Source organism: Semicossyphus pulcher, unplaced genomic scaffold, assembly GCF_022749685.1.
Source record: "Semicossyphus pulcher isolate SPU_LCO1_2020_fin unplaced genomic scaffold, fSemPul1.0.p SCAF_19, whole genome shotgun sequence".
NCBI lineage: Eukaryota > Metazoa > Chordata > Actinopteri > Labriformes > Labridae > Semicossyphus > Semicossyphus pulcher.
This window is the reverse complement of record NW_027211692.1, coordinates 10,962,852-10,976,167: the sequence shown is the minus strand read 5'-3', so window position 1 is coordinate 10,976,167 and position 13,316 is coordinate 10,962,852. Positions and strand designations below refer to the sequence as shown.

General features: G+C 40.9%; 2 protein-coding genes across 2 annotated transcripts; both read right to left on the bottom strand.

The window, feature by feature from the left end:
- Positions 1–1,909: 1,909 nt before the first annotated feature.
- Positions 1,910–7,796, bottom strand: LOC138597415 (extracellular calcium-sensing receptor-like). The gene is made up of 12 exons (XM_069669012.1): positions 7,784–7,796; positions 5,788–6,010; positions 5,420–5,628; positions 5,225–5,328; positions 4,948–5,127; positions 4,640–4,828; positions 3,983–4,513; positions 3,630–3,839; positions 3,388–3,511; positions 3,116–3,309; positions 2,623–2,904; positions 1,910–2,529 (listed from the first exon to the last, which is right to left on the bottom strand). Exons 1-12 carry the CDS (start codon positions 7,794–7,796, stop codon positions 2,107–2,109), a joined length of 2,682 nt encoding a protein of 893 aa, XP_069525113.1. The 3' UTR covers positions 1,910–2,106.
- Positions 7,797–8,380: 584 nt separating this feature from the next.
- On the bottom strand, positions 8,381–12,876 carry LOC138596869 (extracellular calcium-sensing receptor-like). The gene is made up of 11 exons (XM_069668309.1): positions 12,611–12,876; positions 12,189–12,430; positions 11,953–12,053; positions 11,557–11,736; positions 11,267–11,455; positions 10,669–11,166; positions 10,315–10,524; positions 10,076–10,199; positions 9,784–9,977; positions 8,898–9,179; positions 8,381–8,803 (listed from the first exon to the last, which is right to left on the bottom strand). Exons 1-11 carry the CDS (start codon positions 12,874–12,876, stop codon positions 8,381–8,383), a joined length of 2,709 nt encoding a protein of 902 aa, XP_069524410.1.
- Between the last annotated feature and the right edge of the window lie 440 nt (positions 12,877–13,316).

The following is a 13,316-nucleotide window of genomic DNA, read 5'->3' as shown; positions in this document are numbered from 1 at the left end:
ATACAGTATATGTCTGTTAGGACTTGTCTCTGTCTTGAGTTTTTACCAAAAGCTTTAGCTAAATTGTTGATATGCCTACTAGTTATGGTCGCTAGCATAGCGACCGTTGCCGTTAGCAGCTAGCGTTAGCATCGTCGCTAATATTAGCTAACTAACAATAAGGTCTTTTAGGCTGCACTAGAAAAATATTTAGCCTTTTTTTCTTCCATTATTAAGTGTGTATTAGCTAAACACCATTTTAACCATATTTCAACAACACCAAATGAGTATTTGTAACATTAAAAAAGTTAGTAATTGGGAGTGAGGCCTCCCTGTACTTACCGGAGAAGTCTCGAGAGCAGAAGAGACCGTTGGTGTGACGCAGTTAGGTTTGAGTCAGGCATTCAGTGGCACTCGGAAATTCTGGCGTCGAACGCAAAAGCATCGAAAAAAATCTTTAACAAAAATAATAAAAGGTAGAAACAAGTATAATGCAAGCACAAATGTCCTTAAGGAGTGGTATTTCATATTTTGATATAGTATTTGTACTTCAAAAAAATGTGGCCGTCCAAAACACGCACACACGCTTAACACAAATGTAAAAACAAAAGTGGATGGAGTAGATCGAAGAGGCATTCAGGGGCAGTCAGAGATTCTGCCATCAATCGCAAAAGCATGGGAAAATTAGATTAAATATGATAACTATGATTCATTTTTTAAGCGTTTTCCCTCAGTACCTTCACTCACAGAATCATAAGGCTTTGCTAAAAATGTAAATGAGTGGGGAGAGTTGAAATAATATAAATCTGTTCGACCTGTTTATTACATACAAGATATCTTTAGATGAAATTATTAACTTTGGACTGGGTTGAAGAGGATTTACAAATGATTCACTTCGGCATATTTTGTTAAAAAATGCTTAACAACATTATTAAAAAAAATCAAAGCATTGAAAAGTAAAATGTAGGCACAAATGTTATTAAAGAGGGGCATAGTGTATTGTAAGTAGGGGTCTGTGTCTTGGTTTGGGTTTGGTTGTGTTATAATGTGAGGATAAAAAAGAGACAAAGATAGAGACTTAAAAAGACACTGTAGTAGCCTGAGGAGGATATAATGATGATGAAATTCACATGGGAAAATGCAAATCTCACATGTGATTTCATGAGGTGTTTTGTTTCCACATGTGGAAATTGTAATCCACATGTGAAAAAAACCCAACCTCATGTAAATGTATGTGATTCATTAATTTCACATGTGAGGGTTTGATTTACATATGAGATTACTTATTGAATTAACAATTACTTATGAAAATGACCAGTTCACGTGACATTTTATTTTCATGTTAACATTGCTAGCAGATCAAATGTGTGAAATGCAGAATTTACGTGAAAAAGCAAATTTCATGTGATTTCATGTGCCATGTTTTGTTCCCACATAAAAGTATGTTTCAGTTGTCTGAGTCAGAATGAGAGGGGGAATCAATCAATGAGTAACAAAGTCAAGTTTGCTATCAAAGTCATAGTTAGCAGTTAGCATACATACGCAAGCTAAGATGCCCCTATTTGTTCTGAAAGCTATAAATGCAATGCTAAATGATGGCTCTGTAGAATTCGCTTGTGCCGTATTATTACGAGCTAAACTCCCACAATGCTCAACACCCTCGACTGAAAATAGATAATCAGCCTGCACTCAGCTCCCCCTGTCTAAAATGGGGAACTGAGACCTTCATGATCACTTTTTGACAACCCAGATATTACAATTATTTAATTAATAAATGTAATATTGTTTCATCAATTATGCTATTTTAACATGTCAACAGGGAATCAAAACTGCAAAATAAAATAAGAACCGGAAACATATTAAGTTTTATGTAGTATATATTTACTCATAAAATACAGGGTAATGTATTGTAGATACAAGTTTAGCAACAAGGAACGGTGACATTTTATAAATCCATCTTAAAAAATTATAAAGCACCTTTTTCAATCCCTTTACACTATGCTAAATTAAGATAATTAGAGTCTGCAAATTGCAAAGGGACACTAGGAGGATACAAATAATGTAATAACAGTAATGTGAGTATTGTTATTATTTGACTAGCTTAAATAGGTACACGCTGTATCTGTGCTACCTGGCCATCAGGTGTTTCTTGGTGTTTTTTTCAGGCCTCAAAAGAATGATGAAACACTTTGGAGCAAAGATACAGAGCAGTAAACCATAGCTGGAGGCTAGGATTGCAAATATCTCCACGGCAACAGTGTATTTTCCAGGAGAGCTAATGTAAGCAGGAACAAAGGCCACCCAGACGGCACAGAAGATCAGCATGCTGAAGGTGATCAGTTTGGCCTCATTGAAGTTATCAGGGAGTTTCCGAGCAAGAAAGGCCAAGAGGAGGCAGGTGCAGGCCAGCAGGCCGATGTAGCCAAGGACCAGAGAGAAGCCCACCACAGAGGCCATGGCACACTTCATGGTGACCTTTGACCCCTGGAAACCCAGATCACGTTGAGGCACCGGGGGGCTGAGAGACAGCCATGTTGCACAGATGATAATCTAAATAAAATAAGTTATAAATAGATTGACGAAAAATGTAGTAAACTGAGCCAATTAAAAGATTGAAAAAAATAAAAAGATGATTTGAACTACCTGTATACAAGTAAGAAGACAGACACTTCCTCTCTGTTGGCCTGGACCAAACCACCTAATCAAGGCTTCAGCACCAGGTCGAGCTGAGCGGAACGCTGCCAGAACAACTATGGTCTTGACTTGGAGGCAGGAAACACAAAGCACAAAGCTGATCCCAAAGGCGGCCTGCTGGAACCGACAGGACCAGACTGATGGACGACCGATGAACACCAGTGAGCACAGGAAGCAGAGCTTCAGTGACAGAAGAAGCAGGAAGCTCAGTTCTGAGTTGTTGGCTCGCACCTGAAAGGAGAAGGCGTATATAAAAAAATAAATAAAAACACATTAACAGCCAAAAAGGCAAAAAATCTGATTAGAGTAAGTATAATTAGAAAAACATATCATAGGGCGCTAAATTAAATTGACCTAACTATAATAAAGTCTTGAGTGCACAGCAGTGTGAAGTAGACAACAATGTACTGTCTAATTTTGTTACATTATTTCAGGTTCTTACCATAGGTGTTTGACGGTAGTAAACAAAGACCACAAACACAGCTGTTGTCACTGCAGCACCAGACACAGCTGCTGCAGTCAGAGTGATGCCCAAGGTTTCATTAAAGGAAAGGTAGTCCAGCTGGCGAGGGATGCAAGCAGTTTGTTTAGCATTGGACCAGAAGTCAGGTGGACAACGCTCGCAGTGTAGGGACCCTGGAAGAGGTAAAAACGAATTCAAACATTAAAGGGCAAAGTAACGTTGCAAGATGTTATCATACCACCTTTCCTCACCAGTTTTATTGCTTATCTCCCCTTCAGCACATGAGATACAGTCAAAGCAGCAGACAGGTTCCCCTTTCCTGTTGGCCTTTCGGGTACCTGCAGGGCAGCTCTCACTGCACACTGAAACAGGGACCTGAACAAATAGAGCAACCAAAGTTCGCAGGAACGTAATGAATGTTTTCTGACTAAAAGCAAAAATGTAATAAATAACGTAATTTTGATCTGGATGAAATTATTGTCATATTTCATACCTGATTGGATCCTGTGCTCCACTGAATAGTAGCTTCCTTAAGATAGAGATCAAACCCATCAACATAACCAATCTTGACAAGTTTTTGAGACCTCTCAGGGACTTTTTGCCAGTTGACAAGATCGTACCTTGGTGGAATATCAGCTCCTTGGAAGTAAAATATTTCACCCTGTGGTGTGGTGAAATTCACATTGTTCAAGTGCTGCAAAAGCTGGAAAATTATGAAAACATTAAAATTGTTCACATGGTCACTAAATGTTTTTTGGGGATATTATTTTCATAACATCTTGGCTTTGCATTTCACAAGCGTTTGTTGTTTAAGGGCAGACCAGGGGAGCTGCTAATCATGCTTACCTCTATTGGTTTGATGGTTTCAATGAGTTTCAAAGAACAGCAGGGATAGCTGTTGCTTCCAGGGGGGCTGTCTCCATCAGTACAGGAGAGAAGACTGTGAAGGGCATGGGCTGCAGCATAAACAGCAAGGTAGACATTATATGTCACCCTTAGCTGAGTGGTGTCTGAAAAGGGATACTGCACACCCTCCAGGGACTCTGTACCACTGCAGGGTGGAAGAGAAGCTTTCTGAAGAGACCTTGTGCCAGGAGAATGCCTTGTGCCTTTCTGACTTATAGAGTTGAGTAATGATGAGGAATATGTAGCTCCAGGACTACATCCAAATTTGGCTTCCCAGAATTCTCTTAAGAACTCATCGCCAGGACGATTAACTGGGTTTAAACTTCTGAGAAAGGTTTGAAATCCAGGTATAGGTGAACTTCGAATGGCCACACCAACAACTCCACTTGCCACTTTTCTTGTGACTGAATGTCGGAGAAGATCGTTACTGGTACTCCAAGCCTCACTGGCCAGAAACTGCCTGTCAGTCACCTAGGGACCGCAAGAAGACAGATCACGATCAAGTTAAAAAATTATTCCGAAAAAGGCAATCATAATAAACACAATTTTCCACTTCTGTATTGCATTCATTACACACATTTTATTCCAGTTTCTCACATTTATCTTGGCCAGTTGCAGGAATAGTTCCCTCACGTCTGTGTACCAGGAGAAGACCAAAATCACCCTCGCCGTAGAGGCCTGAATCGTGAGCGCCGCTCGTCTGGCATCACTTACAATATTTTGTCTTTCAAGAGTCTCTACAAACGCCAGACACACCTCTTTCCCCTGAGTCTCCTCCTCAAACACCTGACAGACAGAGTTCAAAAAGGCATATAGATGAAATGAATTAATTGAACAACATAGTATATCACTAGTATATTATTTGGATACTGTGAAATGCTGAAATGATCTACATAACAAAACACCTTTACTGCCATGTGGCCATAATTATTGTTCGCTACAACTGCCCCAATCCAGGTCCAATTGAAGCGAATAGCAAGCTGAGCAATCGCCCGGGCTTGATAAATATCACTGGGGATTGTTCTGAAGAAATTAGGAAACTGGAGCCTGTCACTCAAACAGGGGCAGCTCGCCAGGTAGCTAATCTGAAAGACAAAAAGATCAAAGTTAAAGATGGCACCAGCAACCAGAAAATAAGGAGAAAATGATACAGCACAGTTCATAGCCTATATTCAAACTCACTAAAGGTGCAGAGAGTGGCCCCAGGAGTCTGGAGAGAATCTGGCCAGTTACAGATGAAGCACCGCCAATGATCAAGGGAACAGGATGATCACCTGTTGACAGCACTAAAAAATATAATCAGGCTTTGTAATTTTTGCTGTCATCATTTTATTTAGTTAAGTATTTAGTGTATGATATTAAAACACAACAAGCTACCTCTCCTTTCTGCAGGGTGGTTTGAAATGCAGCTGGTGCGGTCTCCTCCAACCAGGGACAGCGCTGCCTGGAGAGCCCACGGCGGTCGTCCACAGCTATCAAATATATGATACCCCAGCTTAACACCTGGTAGCAGTGTTGTACTATTATTGATTTCCTCCATTGCAAACACCATAGCATATATGTATTGCAATGGAACATGCTCTAACCTGAGAGCAGAGGGGAGAAAGAGTGAGAGAAATATCAGCCTTAATAGTCAAAACCGAAGTAAAAAACCCAAAATACAAAGATGTTAATTAATCATATTCTATTATTTTACATTGTGATATTACAGTAATCCCAGTAAATAGCACAGTTAAGAGTTTTACCCAGTGCATGGTTTGTAGTGTGGCAGCAGAGTGAAGTCATTTGCTATAGCTGGAGGTTGGTAATGAATACTAAAGAGCCCACCGAAAACAACATCTCCATCCTGGAACAAACCCTGGTTACTGGGAGTACCCCAGCGAGAACAAGTCAGTGTCTGAACCACCTGCAACCCCACCCTGAGCCCCAGCTGTCTGCCCATGAGCACGACAATGAGCAGGTATGAGGCTGAGAGGGGCCAGGAGAAGCAGGACATAGATGCAGCTATTCTGGACCCGCGTACAGGATGCTCAGTAAGTTAGTTTTGTCAGAGACAATATATTCAATATCTAAAATCCCTCCCAATGCAGTAGGAAAACGTTTTCAGACTAAGATACAACCTGGAGTGAAAAACGAAAATTCAAATCATATTCAAACACAAGATATAACTCGCTACGACAGGATTTCTAAACTGTCATACCCCTCCTCCTCCTCCTCTAAACAACTGAGCTGTTAATGTGAGTTTTTATAAGCCTTTATGAAAGCAGTAAACATGATGCCACCTGCACACAAGCCCAAATCACTCCTCTCAAGAGTAAGAAAAAAACAACAGCAGGATGGCAAATGATTGTTGATTGAGTACCAAAGCTGTCTGTTATCTCAAGTTTAATTCATATTACCATAAGACCCATTGGCACAAGCTTGTATACAGAATCCAAAAATCTCCTCCATCACAAATATACACTTAAAACATATGTTTTTTAATGGTTTTTCTTAAGGATAGTTTCTTTTATTTAATTTTATATCACAAAAATATACCTCTGGCTTTGTGTGCTAAAAGCTGTTTAGCTCCTTTGTGGCCAAATTCTGTTGTACTGGCTCAAACTGGAATAAAAGTATATGCTAACATAAACAAGTAGACAATGCCTTAAATATGGAAGTCACAAATGCTGTTCCTGAGTTTCGGTGATTAATGACCAGAGAATTGAAGCTGACCTTTGAACTTTTCAGTATAAGACGTGGACATTAAAGTTGCTGGATTTGGGAAAAGAAATCTAAGAAGGAACTGAGAAATGCTCCAATCGCCGTTTATTTCTTTAATGTTTATTTGTATTGGGACAATAGCATGTAAACCAATGTTACACACCATACCATTTTAGTTAAGAAGTTGGTAGGGTCAGTTATCTTAGAAAGCATCTGTCTTTTACAAAATACTTCAGCTGTGAGCAAAAACAACTGTAGCACTTACTAGAAATAGAAAAAGAGATTAATCTAGCCTTGCGTTGAAAACAGCAACCCAAAACTCTTGCTAGCTCGCAGAGCCGGCCAGCTTTAGCTAACGTAAGCCAGAGGATGACAGCACATGAAATAAGTAGCTTACTTTCAGCGAACAACGCTTACTTACAGCATTAAAGCATCTCTTTGAGACAGTGGTCTTCTTCACCGTCCTTCTCATACTCCTCATTATCCTCTATCTGTGGCAAAACAATGTCTTCACCACGGCATCATTCACTCTCCTACGAAATGTAAAGCAGGCCATATGCAGCTGATTCGCACAAACCTACTTGTATTGTATTTCAAAGAATAGATTCAGCACTTGTAGGATAGTGACTACGAGACTAACACATTTCGATAAACATATGTTAATGTTATCCCACATATTAAATTAGACTGAAAGGTATAATAAGTAGGATTTGTCCTTGCATTTTGTCAACAACACATTCAAACTTGGCCCCTGCTCCTGGGCTCTTCGTCATCAGACGCTCACTTTCACGCTCTCGTACGAGAACACGCCCAAGCTAACACTGACAGCATCACAGTTAGCTTAGCGCTAGCATGCTAACCGCTGGTGAGCTCGTCCTACCCGGTTTGAGGCACCTACCTGTCCAACAGAAAGCAGGCCAACTCTGCATCGCTCTTTCGCCATGTTCGCCGGTCTAAATTGGGCAGAGTTGATCATTTGAACCACTCCCACACTCACCTATACAATGTGATTGGCTTAGAATTGAGGTTGTTACTCACTTCGCTGGTACATCATTACATGCATTAACAATACAATATTTAGTTTTTAAGCCGTATCAGTGTTTCGCATGTATGTATTTAAGGTTTTATTCCAAAAATATTTTTATCGTAAAATTAGTGGATGGGGCTTGGGGGTGGGGTACTTAAGACCCTGCTAGCCCCCCCGTTTGGTTCTCTCAACACTCAGAAGCAACTTTCATTTCTGATACAAGTAATAGTTGCATTACTACAAAAACAAAAATAACCTTTGAACTTATTTTATAAATGTTTATCAGTGTTCCTGTTTTTTTAAAGCTGTACATGTTTTTTACATCAGTAATACTTGTTAACATTGAATTCCCGATAGAGATGTGCTTTCAATCTGATTAGTAAGAAAGAATAGAAATTCATTGTGTCTTTTTTTCTTTTTAATTCATAATACAAACAGTTAAGTTGTCTGCGTAAATACAACTGATATTACATTGTTAGAAAAACTACTAGCAGATAGCAGAAAGTCATTATTTTACAACACAGTTTAAATAAAGAGCATGAGGACTGATAAGTACATATTGACTGAGGTGACTTACATATTTAGTTAATGTCTTTGCATTTTCTGAGTTACCTGGACATCAGGTGTTTCTTGGTGTTTTTCTCAGGCCTCAAAAGAATGATAAAACACTTTGGAGCAAAGATACAGAAAAGTAAACCAAAGCTGGAGGCTAGGATTGCAAATATCTCTACAGCAACTGCATATTTTCCAGGAGAGCTGACGTAAGCAGGGACAAAAGCCACCCATACAGCACAGAAGATCAGCATGCTGAAGGTGATCAGTTTGGCCTCATTGAAGTTATCAGGGAGTTTCCGAGCAAGAAAAGCCAAGAGGAGGCAGGTGCAGGCCAGCAGGCCAATATAGCCAAGGACCAGAGAGAAGCCCACCACAGAGGCCATGGCACACTTCAGGGTGACTGTTAACCCTGGGATATTCAAGTCAGCTTGAGGCACTGGGGGGCTAAGGGACAGCCAAATGACACAGATGATAACCTTGGGGGAAAAAGCCAAGTTGCAGATTAATATATATGAATCCTGCAATAAGTTGCAATTTTATTTACTTTAACCTCTCTACTTTAACTCTAACCTGTATGCTGGTAAAGACACAGACGCTTCCTCTCTGTTGGCCTGGACCAAACCACTTCATCAAGGCTTCAGCACCAGGCCGAGCTGAGCGGAACGCTGCCAGAACAACTATGGTCTTGACTTGGAGGCAGGAAACACAAAGCACAAAGCTGATCCCAAAGGCGGCCTGCTGGAACCGACAGGACCAGACTGCTGGACGACCGATGAACACCAGCGAGCACAGGAAGCAGAGCTTCAGTGACAGAAGAAGCAGGAAGCTCAGCTCTGAGTTGTTGGCTCGCACCTGCAAATTAGGAATTGGGAATAAAATAGATATACATCAACAATATATGAAGTTATACAACAGTATGTTCAGACTATGATTGGACAAGAGGCATTCCTTTTAACTGTGTAAACTTTTAACTAAATGTCTGTGACTTCTTCTCAGTTATTCTGACTGTTATTTATTAACATTAAAGTTTTGCCCGGATTGATCCCCTGGAGTGATTGGGTGGGAAAATGTTTATGTTTTGCTTGGCAACAGTCCAGTTCCAGTCAAGCAGTGGAACTAGTTGTTTTGGCGGAAGAAGATAAAGATGAAAGAACAAAAAAAAACTAACCTTTTGTTGCTCATTACTGTTCACTAATATATGCCCCTTATAAAACCGTTGTATAAAACTAATATCAAACTCAATTTTGTGCTGTTATACTGAATATCAGCACGGCTGTAATACGGTTATACGCATAAGGCTCCAGGTGTCTGCTAATTAAACAAAAGCACTCCCTCTTGAGTGATACTGCGTTACATTTTTCCAGAGTGAATATATAATGCAATAGAGCTAAAAAAAAACTGAAGGCAGTTGTAGATAATACAACGTATTCTCCGTGACATCACTCTGGGTTCTTACCATGGGTGTTTGACGGTAGCAAAGAAACACCACAAACACAGCTGTTGTCACCACGACACCAGATGCTGCCACTGTGGTCAGAGTGATGCCCAAGGTTTCATTAAAGGAAAGGTAGTCCAGCTGGCGAGGGATGCAGGCAGTTTGTTTCGCATTGGACCAGAACTCAGGTGGACAACGCTCACAGTGTAGGGAACCTGGGAGAGGTAAAAGCTAAATGAGCCGTAAAAGGGCAAAGTAAGGATGCAACAGAGTTTCTGTTATCTTATAATTGGTCCAAACCACATTTCCTCACCAGTTTGATTGCTTATCTCCCCATCAGCACATGAGATACAGTCAAAGCAGCAGACCGGTTCCCCCTTCCTGTTGGCCTTTCGGGTACCTGCAGGGCAGCTCTCACTGCACACTGAAACAGGGACCTGATCAACAAGTAAAACCAAAGTCTTAATAATGTTTTGTGAATAAGATCAAATATCTAAATAAATAGACATATTGGAATTGGCCTGATTCAAAATGTTCTCTTTTTTCAACCACCTGATTGGATCCTGTGCTCCATTGAACAGCTGTCTCATCAAGGTTGAGGTCAAACCCGTCCACACGACCAATCAGGACAATTTTGAGTGGCCCCTCGGGGGTTTTCTTCCAGTTGACGAGGTCGTACTTTGCCGGAACGTTGCCTCCTTGGAAATATAGCAGTTCACCTTGTGGTGTTGTGAAATTAACTTTGCCCAACTGCTGCAACAACTGAAAGCAACAAAATATTGAAATAATACATTAGTCAAAAGTAGAAGAGTACAGATGTATTTTTATGTGACACATGCACTTCTTGAAAGCATTGGTTGTGAGAGTATTTCAAAAATATGTTGATATATACATTATTGTGTTTACCTCTATGGGTTTGATTTGTTTTGCAAAGGAGCAGGTGGAGCTGCTGTTTCCAGGGGGGCTGTCAGGGCAGGAGAGAAGGCTGTGAAGGGCGTGGGCCACAGCATAAACAGCAAGGTAGACATTATATGTCACCCTCAGCTGAGAGGTGTCAGTGAAGTGATTCTGCACACCGTCCAGGGACTCTGTACCACTGCAGGGTGGAAGAGAAGCCTTGAGAAGCAACCTGTTTGAAGCAGATGGAGGTGAAGTGTCATTTGAAGGCAGAGGTGTGGCCTCGGGACTACAACCAAACTCCTTTTCCCAGAATTCTCTTAAGAAGTTATCATCAGGGCGATGAGAGGGGTTCAAACTTCGAAGATAATTTTCAAATCCAGGTATAGGTGAACTTCGAATGGCCACACCAACAACTCCACTTGCAACTTTAGAAGTGACAGGATTTTGGAGGAGATTAGCGCTGGTGCTCCAAGCCTCACTGGCCAGAAACTGCCTGTCAGTCACCTGGTGATAGTGACATAACATAATCAAAAAAGCAATTAAATAAAATCTGTTCTGTTATTTTTTTACACGTAAATTGAACTATTTTATTCCAATTTCTCACATTTATCTTGGCCAGTTGCAGGAATAGTTCCCTCACGTCTGTGTACCAGGAGAAGACCAAAATCACCCTCGCAGTGGAGGCCTGAATCGCGAGTGCCGCTCGTCTGGCATCACTCACAATTTTTTGTCTTTCAAGAGTCTCGACAAACGCCAGACACACCTCTTTCCCCTGAGTCTCCTCCTCAAACACCTGACAGACAGAGTTGAAATGAGGAAAAAGAAAATTAAAATAATAAAAATAAAGTATGAATAAATACTACATAACATTTCTCATGAGACAAATGAAAACACCTTTATGGCCATGTGGCCATAATCGTTGTTTGCTACAACTGCTCCGATCCAGGTCCAGTTGAAGCGTATGGCGAGCTGGGCGATGGCTCGGGCTTGGTAAATATCGCTGGGCATGGTCCTGAAGAAGTTAGGAAACTGGGCCCTGTCACTTAGACAGGGGCAGCTAGCTGTGTAGCTCATCTTAAAGACAAGAGAACTCACATTTACATAAATATCCTGAGAAACCTGATTATATTTGAATCTCATAGACATGAAGAATATTTTTGCAATAAGGACAGCAGAGGAAAAGCCATGATTTCTATAATGGGGGTGCAAAAAAAGGTGTTAAATGTGGTAATTGTGTTGTAAATAAATTCTAACATTATTGTATTAAATGAGGATTGTAATAGAACTCACTAAAGGTACAGAGAGCGGCTCCAGGATTTTGGAGAGTAGCTTGGCTGACACAGATGAGGAACCACCAATGATCAGAGGAACAGGCTGATCACCTGATGACACTGTGAGACAAATCATTTGCTAATTAAAAATAGTGATTGATTGTGATTCAAACACAACAATGCAGGAATTATACCGTCATCATTTAATTCGTTATTATAATAGATAAAGATGCATATCAAAGCTTGATTTAGTACTTTTCCTTTCTTTGATTTTCTCTTCACTCCCAGCAGAATAGTCTGGTGGGGCTGCCGTATTACAGCTGATGCCGTCTCCTCCAACCAGTGACAGAGCCGCCTGTGTCGCCCAAGGGTGTATGGCGCAGCTATCACGAATATGATAGCCCAACTTCACCCCTGGAAGCAAGGTTGTGCTCCGATTGATTTCCTCCAGTGCAAAAACCATAGCGTATATGTACTGCAATGGGAGATTTTCCAAACTGAGAGCATAGGAGAGAAGGTTCTTTATCAACATCTTTTTACAAGAAAATAACCATGTGTAAAGAATGAACCGTTAGTTGACTAGAAAAAAGGTAATGCAAATAAAGCATGTAGTAATGCAAACATTGGCTTAAGTATAAAGCAGCATTCACAGTAAATAATACAGTTCAGTATTTTACCCAGTGCAGGGTTGATAGTATGGCAGCTGGGTGAAGTCGTGGTTCGTAGCAGGAGGCTTGTAACGGAGACTAAAAAGCCCACCGATCACTACATCTCCCTCCTGAAACAGACCCTGGTCACTTGTCGAGCTCAAACGGGAACAAGTCAGAGTCTGAACCACCTGCAGCCCCACCCTGAGCCCCAGCTGTCTGCCCACGAGCCCCACGAGCAGCAGGGAAGAGGCTGAGGAGGGCCACAGAGTGAAGAGCCGGGAGAACCAACACATGGATGCAGCTGATCCAGACATGTTAAATATGAGCAATATACTCGGTTAAATAGCGTCACATTAGCACAGCATGCACGGATAAGAGGTGCAATAAACACTAGATAGTTCCTGAAGTGAAAAAGGTTAAATTCAGTTAAATCCAGCTAATAAACAGCAGAGAATTAGTATTTAAAGACATCAAACATGTTTCATGCAAAGCAAATTACAACATGTACACCAACATCTGAGAAGTCTGACATACCCCCCCTCCCGCTTTGCGCAACATAGATGTTGTTCTGGGTATTTATAACAGCCGTAAAGTCCATTGTGGATTAATAGTAAACAAGATGACACAGCAGCAGATCACTTCACCCAAAGATAAGGGCAAAACAATAATAAAATGTGTGATACAGAAACTAGAGGGCGTACCCGGAGGGCAGTGACCACAGATATCCCAAAAG